The sequence below is a fragment of the Sceloporus occidentalis genome, unplaced genomic scaffold (genome assembly GCF_023333645.1).
Source record: "Sceloporus occidentalis isolate IW3139 unplaced genomic scaffold, rSceOcc1.0.p SCAF_9, whole genome shotgun sequence".
Classification (NCBI taxonomy): domain Eukaryota; kingdom Metazoa; phylum Chordata; class Lepidosauria; order Squamata; family Phrynosomatidae; genus Sceloporus; species Sceloporus occidentalis.
The window spans coordinates 44869803-44882657 of record NW_028316989.1 but is presented as its reverse complement, the minus strand read 5'-3'; the positions used below and the strand labels follow the sequence as shown (position 1 = coordinate 44882657).

Sequence of the window (12855 nt, the reverse complement as noted above, 5' to 3'; positions counted from 1 at the left end):
TTCAAAAAGGGCATATTTGTCTGGCTTGCCTTATTCCTGGAGCTAAGCACCCCATACTGCAATATTTTATTCCTGTTCCCCATGCACTGGTATTTTAAAAATGACACCAGAGTTCTAACATGACTGGAAAGTCCACTTTGCAGCAACCATGAGGATCCCCCCATCTTCTCTCATTCCTGAACTTTGAGTCCTTTAGATCTGCTCTCCATCTACCTGTGCCCTTTCCTCAGACTTGTACCCCCATCTGCCCCAAACGCAACCCCCACCTACATCCCAACCAGCCTGCATCCAACGCAGCCAAATTCATGCTGACAAATACCAGCCCATTGCAGGTGCTGAGGGAAGCGAAGGAGTCGGAGCTGCGGTTCAGCACGTGGCCTGTGTAAAAACAATTCCGATCCACATCCACACGATGGCTGCTTTGGTCCTCTGCAATTTCCAGCACAGAAAAACCAGGTGCCAAGAACTGTGCATTTGGGCGAAGGTTCAAGTAGAGGTTGGTGCCCAGATCAAGGTCACTCCCTGTAGGAAGGTGGATGATGAGTGCCTCCGTTTCTTCTTCCGGGTTCAGAGACGCAGAGCGCCGGCTCCGTCCCCCATGAATCTGGTTCCCTTTTTGCAGAAAATGGATCCTCTCCCAGGGTACCTGTTCCGGGATCACAACAGCCACGTCTTCACTTGCTGTCGAGGGAGAGAGAAAGAGAGAAAGGAAGAGGTTACAATGACTGTCAGTAACAGTAGGGTGCTAGTGTCCACCTACCCATATTCCTAGGCTCAACAAGAAATAACATACCTGCCTATCTGTCTCCTTGGACTCAGAGGTCTTAATTTGAACCACGACCTAACTGAACTGACTCCCAGGAGTGAGTTTCAGTGCCAAGACTGGGACATTTAAGAAGAACATGTAGTTGTTGTGTGCCTTCAAGTTAATTCTGACTTATGGCAAATGTATCATGGGGGTTTCTGGAAAGCTGGAGACTCAAGACTTCCAGTGGTGCTTGTTTACCTACGACAGTGTTTTGTCTCCATGCAACATGATGATGAAGGCGGCTGCACACAAGAATTGTTCAGAGGAGCCTTCCCCAGAGGCTGAGAGAGTGTGACTTGTCCAAGGCCACCCATTGGGTTTCATGACCAAGCAGGGATTCAAACCTTGATCTCCATAGTCACAGTCCAACACTCAAACCACTACCTCATGCTGGGTCTCATGTAGGAGTTAATTCTGTCCAATAATGGGTAAACACCTTTGAAAAGGCAAATGTTTCCAATTAGAGGATGGCAATACTGGACTTAAATGTAAAGATGCATCATTGGACACCAAAGTTGAGATTCTGCATGCCATTGTTTTTTAGGATTTCTATGTAGGGTTGTGAAAGCTGGACAGTGAAGAAACCTGACAGGAAGAGAATCAACTCATTTGAGATGTGGAGTTGGAGGAGAATTCTTTGGATACCACGGATGGCCAAAAATAAATGGGTTCTAGGGCAAACCAAGCCTGAACTCGCCCTAGAAGCCAAGATGACTAAACTGAGACTGTCCTGCTTTGGATATGTCACAAGAAGACAGGATTCATTAGAAAAGAAAATGATGTTTGGTGAGGTTGAAAATGATAGGAAAAGAGAAAGACTACACTGGAAACAGTCTGGAGAACAGGGTTCAAATCCCTGCTTGGCTACGTAAACCAACTGGATGACCTTGGACAAGTCATATACTCTCAGCCTCAGAAGAAGGCAAAGATGAATGCCCTGTGAATGAAACTTGCAAAGAAAACCCCATGATAGGAGATGCCAAATGTCAGAAACAACTTGAAGGCACACAACGACGACAACAAAACTCAATTAAGAAAGATGCGGCACTGAGTTTGTAAGACCTGAGCAGGGCTGTTGCAAACCGGGTAACTCTCATTCGGAGGGTTGTGATAAGTCAAAGTTGACTTGACAAAAGTTTACAACATTGGGCAAGAATCGGTACTATTCTATTTCATGGATAGAAAAGTGGTTAAATAATCGGACACAAAGAAATGGACGCAAAGTTCTCCTTGTTTTCATGGGGGATTCTCATCTAAGGATGTGAGCAGGCATCTTTTTGGGGAGCAGAATTTTTTTTCTTATCAAAGAATCATAGAGTTGGATGAGACCACAAGGGCCATCCAGTTCAACCCCCTTTCTGCCATGCAAGTGAATGCACTTGTTCATAAACTACCTGGAGTTAGCAGTGAGTGAGGTGTCCAAGTTCACTGGTGATATGGAATTATTTGAGGTGGCAAGAAAGACAGCAGACTGTGAGGAGCTCCAAAAGCCCCAAGCTTCACATACACACTTATGAACTCTGAGCTTTCAGCAAATGACCAAATAAGGGGATTTCAGATCTGTGGCTGCTGTTAAAATATTTTGAGGAGGGAAAAAAGAACACATTTTCTGAACTGCTTAATTAGGAAAGGAACAGAAAATAAAGCTACCATTATCACACTGCCCTTACATAAATCCATATTGAGACCACACTTGGAATGTCGTGTACAGTTCTGCTTATCGTATCAGAAATGGGATGCTGCAGAGGTTAAAAAGGTGCAGACACCATCAATGGACTGGAGCAAACTTTCCCAAGAGGAAAGGCTATGACATTTGAAGGTGTTTGCTTTAGAACAACGAAGCAAGTAAGGCAAGACCTGTTCAGAGTATAATAATAATAATAAAAATTGCTTGCTGGAGAAAATATAGACAAGGAGAAATTTTCATTACATTAGACTGCAGGGTCCTCCACTGAAACTGAACACTGGTAAATTCAAAAACACAGCACACCATTAATCTGTGGAACTCAGTGCCACAAGATGCAGTAATATCAACCAACTTTGAGAGCTTTAAAGAAAACTGTATTAATTCATGGAAGTTAGGTCCATCATTGGTAGACGCACTGTGACGCAATAGTTTAGGTGTTGGATTATGACTCTGGAGAACAGTGTTCGATTCCCAACATGGCCATGAAACCCACTGAGTGACGTTGGACAGGTCACATGCTCTCAGCCTCAAGGTAAGGCACTGGCAAACCTCTTCTGAACAAACCCTGCCAAGAAAACCCCATGATATGGTCACCTTAGGGTTGAAATAGGTCGGAAACAACTTGAAGACACACAACAACAACAACAACAACAACAACAACAACAACAGATGGAGGTAGAGTGTCTGTGCATCTCACTTACTAGGGAACATGAAATGGAAACTGCAATTAAACTCCTGTTTTGCTGGTGAGTTTCCAGTGAGCTACTGGTTGTCTACTGTGTGAACCGAATGCTGGACTATATTGCCCTCTGATCCTATCCAGTACAGTTCTTCTTACATTCTTATAGATAGATTAGAAAAACAGTGCCCCTTTGGTGCCACAAGCCAGGGATATTGTCATGGAGGAATGCCAAAATGGCACTATCTGCAGCCAAAAAGGAAGAAAAGCTTCAGTGGATGATAGATTAAACTGTTCTACCAGTTAAAGGCAGAGGAGATGCAAAAGCAACAGAAATAGAGTCAGATGCAACTGTTCAGTGATTTGTGCATTGGGAAAAAGAAAACTACTATAATAACCAATACACAGAAATATAAGTGGACACCAAAAAAGTAAGAATAAGAGACCTCTTCCACAAGAAATCAAAGGGAAATTTAAACCAAAAGGGAGGACGCTATGCGACCAGTGGAGGAACACATTACATGACCAAGTACAATTAAAAAGCTGATAGAAATGATACGCTGAAGAACTATATAAAAGAGATGAAAGGATGATAGATTCATTCAAGGAAGAATAATTTGAAAATGAGCTTAGTTTTAGAAAGTGAAGCAGAAGCTGCACTCAAAGCAGTTGGGAGAAAAACAGCTTGTACTTTCTAGATTATAGCACTGCCTTTGATTGTGAAGATCATGAAAAATTATGGCTTGCTCTTAAAGAAATGAATGTGCCACAACATTGGGTTGTCCTGATGTGTAACCTATACTCAGGACAAGAGGCTACTGTCCAGACAGAATATGGAGCAATGGAACAGTTTCCAGTTGGCAAGGCAGTCAGGCTGTATTTTATCACCGTATCTGTTTAACTTGCACACTGAACATATCATACATAAAGCAGGATTAGACTTGGAGGAAGGAGGTGTGAAAATTGGAGCAAGGAACATCAACAATTTGAGATATGCAGATGACATCATACTACAGCAGAAAATAGCAAGGGCTTGGAACTGTTTCTGAAGAAAGCCAAGAAATAAAGAGCAAAGGCAGGTTTATAGCCGAACATTAAGAAAACAAAAGTAATGACCACAGATGACTTAGATTGCTTTAAAGTAGATGAAGACATTGAAAGACTTCGCGATTTTCCAAACCTTGGCTCAGTCATGAATAAGAACGGAGAGTGCAGTCAAGAGATAGAAGGGCAGTTAGGAAGGAACTAGACCAGATCCTGAAGTGTAAAGAGATATCACTGAATACTAAAGTTAGGAATTGTCTATGCAATCATATTTCCAATTTCTATGTATGGTTGTACAACTACAACCTTAAATTACGAATCTGGCCTGTAATTATGTTTTAGTCCACTTCCTTTGGGACTGTGTTGAACTTTCTGTTTGTTTGTACTGTATATTCAAAATTTCTCTTCCTTGCAGTATTGTTGCGATTTCTATTGTTGTTGTACTCTTTATGGGTTTCACTTTGTTGTATTTTTGTGTGTTTCAAAATCCTGCTCTCCTTGCTTTTCTACATCGTTCTTAAATCTTTATAAACTGGGCCCTTGGCATCTGCTGGGGTTTGGTTCCAGGGCCCAGAGAAGTAGCCAGGATTTTAGGAAGGGGGGGGGTCCAGACTAAGTGCCACCCTTATAATGGGGCTTGGGTGCAGCGGCGCAGCAGCACACACCATTCATTTTTCTAATGGAAGGGGGGGTCCGGACCCCAAGATCCCCCCCTTGGCTACATCCCTGCAGGACCCTCTGTGGTTACCAAAATCCATGGACGCTCAAGTCCCATTAAACACAATGGCATAGTAAAATGGTGCCCCTTATAGCAAATGACAAAATCAAGGTATGCTTTTTGGAGTTTATATGTTTTTAAAAATACGTTCAAGCCGTGGATGATTGAATCCGTGGATAAAGAATCTGTGGAAACGGAGGGCTGGCTGTAGTTTGCACTCAGTTAATTCAGCAACAGGTTGGGGAGAGGAGGGAGCCAAATCTTGCTCTTCCCAGTTGGCTCAAGCAAAAGCAAACCGCTGCAGCCTCTCCATGCTTGCCTTTTCTTCTGTAACTTTTGACATCTTGATCACATTCGGATGCTGCTCAGTCGCACATGCCCCCGTTTTTTATCTGGGAAGTGTTGGAAGGTATGCGCAGAGCCCACTAAACCAAATAAAATGTCCTGCAAGTTTGGAATGGGTGCAAGAACATCCTAAATCCACAGAACAGTGTTACCTTTATTTGGCCAACCCAAATGCACAATAATATCCCAAATCTACAGGGTTGTAATATGCAAATGCATAACAACATCCCAAATCTATAGAAAGTGATAACCAAATGCACAACAACATCCCAAATCCACAGGGCAGTGATACCCAAATGCACAACAACATCCCAAATACACAGAAGAGGGATATACCTTTATGCAGCCAACCCAAACACCTAAAATACAGGATGCATTTTGGGTTGGCCGGATAAAAGCACCTTGCCATATTGTGGATTTGGGATGTCATTGCATTTTGTTATGTAGCCAGCACCGCCGGAGTGACCAGACGTCATAACTGCAAAGGAGGACAAGGCACCACCAAATGTAGGACATCCAAGACAAATGGAAGACATTATAAAACAACAGCTAAAAAAACACACTCATGGAAATGTCAATAAATGCTTCTTGGTCATGCTCAACATGGAGGACATTGTGGCATTCCTCCTGGAGAGACGCTTGCAATGTAGGATCTGTCCAGGGAAAGGAGGAAGTGTCTGACTGATCTCTGTAGGAACTCTCTCCTCCTTCTCTTCCCACTCACTCTTCTCAGACCTACCATTCTTGCTTTTGCAAAAGCCAAAAAAGTTGGAGACAGGAGGAAGGGAAAGCAAAGCAGGGGGAATAAAATAACTCCACAACTCCAGAAGTCCTTGCCCTGTTTCGAGGAAACATTTTTTGGTCTTCTGCACAACTGCAATCCTGAGCCAAAGGTAGAGGAGGGAGGAGAAAGCCAAGAGGAGCATCACATTTCAAGCCTGCAAACCAGCTCAGAGAAAAAGAGAAAGAAGTAATAATAAATGCATGGATGCCAAGTTGAGAAAGAAATGCACGAAGCCAAGTTGAGAAAGGAGGCTGGGAGTTGCAGAGTTAAAGGCCAAGCAGCTTGCTTTTCCCTTCCTGCAACTTTTGACAACATGAAACCAGAAAATGAAGAATATACAAGTCTGGAAAGACAGAGAGAGAGAGAGAGAGAGAGAGAGAGAGACATCCTTTTCAGAGAAGTCAAAAACTGGGATTACATCATCATCATCATCATCATCATCATCATCATCTTTATTTATACAAGCCAAGAAGGTGATGGAGAGGAAAGAAAAAGAAGCACCTTGCCCTGATGGGGCTTTTGACACACTTTGGACGCATGTCACGCTTTGGCGGTGGACCTTCAAGTTCTTATGGGGACACTGTCATGGATTCCCTCCCCCCCATTTTTTGCAAGGTTTGGGGAGAAGGTTAGCTCTGGCTTCCTCTGAGGCTGAGAGAGTGTGACTCGAAAGTGTCGCCCAATGGCTTTTCCAAGGCTTAGAGGGGAACCGAACCCAGAGTCACACATTGGAGAAAGCATGCAGTTTGATACCACCTGGAGCTCCGTCTTGTGGAAACCTGGGATCTGTAGTTCGGCAAGGTCTTGAGCCTTCTCTATCGGTCCCTTGCAGAAAACTACAAATCCCAGAATCTTGTAGGATGGAAAGCAGTGTCAAACTGCATTATTTTGACAATGTAGACGGACCTAGGGGTCAAGGTGACTGGTGTCCTAACTGCAAAGGAGTCCAAGGCAAAATCTGAGGACACTCAAGGAACAAATGTATGCCCTGATCAAATAAAAACTGAAAACACACTCTTAGAAAGGTGAATTTATGCTTCTTAGGAAAAGAAGTAAAAATAATGCTCATATCATTTCATGCTTCTTAATAATAATAATAATGCTAACAACACTAATATAAATATACAGCAAATTCATGCTTCCTAGTAAAAGAAATACTAATGACACTCATATAAAAATAAATCCATGCTTCTTAGTCCTGCTCAATATGGAGGACATTTTGGAACTCCTCCTAAACAGAAGAGAGAAATGGGGGACGCGTCCGGGAAAAGGAGGACGCCTCGGTTGGCCCAGAGTGGGGGCTTCCAACCCCTCAAACAACGTGGTTTTGGATGGGCTTTCTCGCTGTCAGGCTTGGCACTCAGGCAAACCCTTCCCCGGCTCCCCAGGACCTTAAAGCGTCGGATCCGAACCCAGAACCCGAGTTACCTGACGGAGGGGGAGAAAAAGGACCAATAGATCCGGGATGGTTCCTACCTGTGTGGACCTCCGTTGGGCAAAAGAAGAAGATGGAGGAGAGAAGCCAGAGGAAGGAGCCTTCAAACATTTTTCTTTATGGCAGGCAAGGAAGAGGAGGAGAAGGAGCAGAAAAGACCTTGGATGTCAGCAGCTGGAAGTCCGTCCCTTCGTGCAAAGAAGCTGGGGAAAACCAATTTACCGAGGAAGTCAAGGTGGTTGCCTTGCAAAGCCCCGAAAAGAAGGAGAGCAAAAGGAGGATGCAAAAGTAGCCAGCGGAGGAGTGAGTGAAAGAGTGAGAGCATCCTCTCCTCCTCTTTTCCTCCAGAGCGGCTCCTGATTGGCTGCAGGCATCGCGGAGAGACTCCCTCCGCCCTCTGATTGGTCCCCGGGATTTTAACACACTCCACTATTAAACAGAAAGCCTGGCAAAAGGAGAGGAGCCAGGAGGCCGCCAGGGGGCGCCCCAGAGACACCTGAAAGGAACCAGGTGGGCAGCAGGCCGTCCTCCTTTTCCCGGGCAGGTCCTCCATGCTCATCTTCCGCCCAGGAGGAGGTCCACAATGTCCAACATTCAAAGGGGATCAGACCTGTCCTTCTTCCCCAGGAGATGTCTTCCATTTCCATCTTGTGTCCAGGAGGAGTTCCACAATGTCCTCCATTCTGGTGACCAGACACATCCTCCATGTCCATCTTGTGTCCGAGAGGTATTCGACAATGTCCTCCATTCAAGGTAACCAGACACATCCTCCATTTCCATCTTCTCCCCTGGAGGAATTCCACAATGTCCCCCATTGAGGGTGACCAAGCACATCCTCCTTTTCCTTCTTCTGCCCAGGTTCAGAGGAATTCCATAATGTCCTCCATTCAGTTGACCAGACCAAACTTCCATTTCCATTTTCTGTCCAGAAGGAATTCCGAAATGTCCTACATTCAGGGTGACCAGCCCCAAGCTCCATTTCCATCTTCTACCCAGGAGAAATTCCATGACCTCCTTAGCGTTCTCCTCCAGAACCACAGCTCCATTGAGTTGATTTCATTGGAGAACGTCTGGCGTTCACCCAGAGGTCCTATCCGCTTTCTTCACTGTCCAGTTCTCACAGCCATCCATGCCCTCCCCATTCCTAGTCTTCTCCTATGTCCCTGTTAATTCCCATCTCCTCCAAACATTTTGATTGATGAAGATCCTAACACCACGTAACCTCAACTTAGTTTGCGTCTGCACAGTTTGCACAGAAGAGAAGTTTATTGGGTCCATCATGGGTCCAATTCATGTTCCGTGGTGATCCTTCAGCGCCTCCATTCACTCTGAATCAAGATCAAGACAGCAAAGGATGCTTTGAGCAGACTAAAGACCATGGGGAAAGGGAACAGCATTGATGTCATGAATCATAGAATCATAGAGTTGGAAGAGACATCACGGATCATCTCATCCAACCCTTGCCATGCAGGAACTCACAATCAAAGCGTCCCCGCACAGATGGCCAAAGCAGAATAGAGTGGCACTAGTACTTCCCTTGATGTTGACATTATACTTCTATTGCAGAGGGCATGAGGCTCCCTGTGGCGGGCAAGCTGCTGACCTCTTCTTGCCTGGCAATGCCAGCTCTTGCCACAGCACTGTCTAGTTTGCATGCTTCCTCCAGTGCATACGATGAAATGGGACAAAATGGGTGGGCAAGCGTGCAAATAGCGCTGCCAGTATTGGCCCATTGTGGATGCTGGTTGTGCAAACAGCTACAACTAAGGGCATAGAAGCAGCTCCCAAACCCACAATATCTGTTGTACGGGTATCAGTCGGCATTTATTATTCTTGCTATTTACCTTTGTGCCCAGGCCTTGGCTACTAATTTTGGGTGCAGAATTTTGTTGAGCTATTGAAAAACAAAATTACTATTTCCTTATTCCAGCTTTTATTCTCTCTCTTTGCCATTTTAAATATCCGCTGGAGAAGCCAAGTATTTCCACCATTATTGCAAAGTTCATAAGCCTTCGGAGACATCCGACAGATGTTACAGACATCTTCGCGGGAAGGACCCCTTGGCTCTTTGCCTGGAAAGTAAGGGTTAACTTGGAGGTGAATCAAAGTGCTTTTTCCTATATATCCCTCCTCCTCCTCCTCCTTTAGATAGCATCTTTGGCTTCTTCTCAAGGGGATATCTATATTGCATTATACTTGTGACAGTGTAATACTTCCCCAAAACTGTTTGGCTGAGTAGCCGTCCGGTTTCTGGGAGGGAAGTGGAAGCTATCCGTTTGGCTGAGATTGAAATCTCCAAGGGATAGTACCACTGTGACAAGAATAGAGACTGCAAATTCAGGGTGCATCTATGCTGTCGAAGTGATGCGGTTTGACACCATTTTAAGAAAAATGAAGCAGTGGCTTTCTTGGAGAATGTTCCAAAGAGGCCAAATGCCTCTCTCAATAATGATTGTGGGCAAATGAATGGCTAATATTCTTAAGCGCATGCTCCTAGGCTTTTTAAGTTCCATTATGAGTTTTCTTTTATGAAATGCACTTTCACACTGACACACACACACACATATATTGTAAAGGCATACCTACTAGATATACCATTACAATGTGGATTCTAGCAGGTATCTACTAGGTATGTCTTTACAGGAAGCTGTGAATCATGAACTAATAAAACTGGAAGAATTATTAATGGCTCATTAAATCTACCAATAATTGACTGCACACTGAATACTGCTAATGACTGATTTCCCCGTTATAATGACAAAAAATTCAACTTACAATCAGAAATGCCAGTCTTCTGCATAGTTTACTCTTATACTATGTTGTTGTTGTGTGCCTTCAAGTCGTTTCTGACTTATGACAACTCTATCGTGGAGGTTTTCTTGGCAGGTTTCTTCAGAGGGGGTTTGCTACTGCCTTCCCCTGAGGCTGAGAGAGTGTGACTTGCCCAAGGTCGGTCGGTGGGTTTGCATGGCCAAGCCAAGATTCGAACCCTGGTCTTCTAGAGTCATAATACAACGCTGAAGCCATTACACCACAGTGGCTCATTACAGCATGCAAATTGCTAATAAAAACATACGTTAACATACCTGTTTTGAAATTTAAAAAAGGAAATGGAGAGTACAGTGGGGTTAGGAGTGGAGGATGCCATGCAATTTGTTGCAAAGGTGAACCATGACCTTCAGGATATTTCACAGGTAGCTTCCCTTCTACAAAGAAGCGTAACTCTGCTGCCACCTGGTGCTCATTTTTAGCAATACAAACAGCTACTAAGGATGGGTGATTTAGGGAGCATCTACACGGCAGAATTAATGCAGTTTGATACCGCTTTAATGGCCATGGCTCAATCCTAGGGAATTCTGGGAGTTATCGTTTTGTGAGCTATCTAGCCTTCACTGTCAGAGAGCTGTCACTCATAGTGTCACTGGAGATTATTTTGCTCTGGTGTTTAGCCCCGGGAGCATGGTTTTGTCCCAGGCTGGTCACCGGTGTCATTTCAACAGGTAGGTTTCAAAATGGCATCTTCTTGCTCGTTTGGATTTGTAGTTTCTCACTCATCTGGGATTTGTAGTTCTGCAAGATACCCAGCCTTCTCTGGTGCCACAACAAACTGCAAATCCAAGGATTCCATAGGACAAAGCCATGACAGTTAAAGCAATATCAAACTGGGTGATTTCTGCAGTGTGTTTTGGACCGGAGTCAGTGATGCAGATGTGTTTGAAACACATTCAAGACATGTAGGGTTTTATACCAGTTTACCCTGGATCTATCCACATCATTTATTCACACAGACGAAAATGAAAATCTTGCAGGAAAACTCGGGGGGGGGGGGGGGGGGACCAGGAGATTGATTTTTCCCAGGTTCTGTGGGGTAAAAAAATTAAAAATCAGATGCATTTGAAATTCATGTGAACGACACAGATTCAATCCACATTCTAACAGGATTATTTGCACCATCTGAATGACCCCTGAGAGTCATGGAGCCAAGATACAAAGAGTTTTAGGGAATGGTTCAGAGAAGGTAAAAGGATTAAGAAATGGAGCAGTGAAGGTGAAGCAGGAGGCAAAAGGCAAAAGAAGACCAACGGGTCATAAAAGAGGGAGAGGATTGGGATGCATTTCACATTGTGATTTGAGCTAAACAGGCAATTATTTTGCTCTTGTTAAAAGAAAGAACCGAAAGCCAGCATCAGAGTTCAAGTCTCCATTTAGCCATGGAAACCCACTCTCTCAGTCTCAGCGGAAGGCCAAAGGCAAACCCCTTCTGAACAAATCTTACCAAGAAAACCCCGTGATAGTTTTGCTGTAGGGTTGCCATAAGTCAGAAAAGACTTAAAGGCACACAACAACAACTGCAACAGAGAACAGCTGGAACCGATTGCAATATGGATGGTGAATGAAGCGATCATGGAATATTAATTTTAAAATGAGGAAGAGGCATTTGTTGCAGTTATGGAGACCATAAGATTGTTTAGAGACGAGATTAAATATAAGATAGGAACCCAGACAAATCCACAGAGGGAGTTCAAAAGCATTGAACATATAAAGAAGTTAGGTACCTAAACTGGAATGTAGAGATTTGAACCCCAAATCCCCAAGGCCCAAGTCCTACGTTCACACCATTGTAACTAGTAAGAATTCTGTTGGTTTGTCCCAACTAAAGAAGACCTTTTAAATGAGCCAATGCTATGGTCAGTCCCACTTGTTCAGATGGGTTTGCTCCAGTTGGCACTACCACCAGGAGTTATTCCTTCTATACTCCGCATCTGGTCCAGTGGATGTTTACAGAGAGATGCATGACTTGAACGATGCCGAGTCTATTGATAATAAAAGCCTGTGGCAACTGAGGGCTCTCGGCTGAAGACAAACTGTGAACAGCACCAGCAAACTGTGGGCCCGGCCCTTCCTTGCGAAGCAGTGATCCAGAAAGTCAGGTGAGTCTTGCTCCCAAAACGCTGGAGCATTCATAATGCACTCTGCCTCCTGGAACATCAAAGCCGGTCTCGCTGGGGTCCAATGCCGGTGATTCTGTGGGATGCCTTTTGAGGCTGAAAGGAAGGGAAAAAAGAGACAACCCTGCAAGCAGTTGACGGGCTGCACAAACCCACAGAGAACGTGGACGTTTCCAGCTGAGTAAATAGAAGCTATTTCCCCACCCCAAGAGTTGGACATCAACAACGTAGGACCTAAAGAGGATTGTCATGACTTTGCATTTGGAAAAGGAGCAAAAGGAGGAACAGGGGGGAGGAGGAAGAAAGAAAGGAATCATATGCTGAAGCTCAGGTCAGTTTGTTTGGCGTTACCTTCTAATAAGCCCACCACCTCCAGTAATCCTTCCAAAGCAAGTGGGGGAAAATG

The 12855-nt window shown here is 44.3% G+C and overlaps 1 protein-coding gene across 1 annotated transcript in view; it reads right to left on the bottom strand.

Annotated features, from left to right (window-relative positions):
* The window catches only part of LOC149307438 (A disintegrin and metalloproteinase with thrombospondin motifs 17-like), a 119997-nt gene extending 112257 nt beyond the window's left edge, over positions 1-7740 (bottom strand). The window contains exons 1-2 of the mRNA XM_089539168.1: positions 7542-7740; positions 320-681 (exon numbers count right to left, since the gene is read on the bottom strand). Coding sequence (XP_089395294.1) covers positions 320-681; positions 7542-7611 — 432 coding nt within the window. The 5' untranslated portion in view covers positions 7612-7740. The remainder of the gene's footprint in view (positions 1-319; positions 682-7541) is intronic.
* Positions 7741-12855: the final 5115 nt, after the last annotated feature.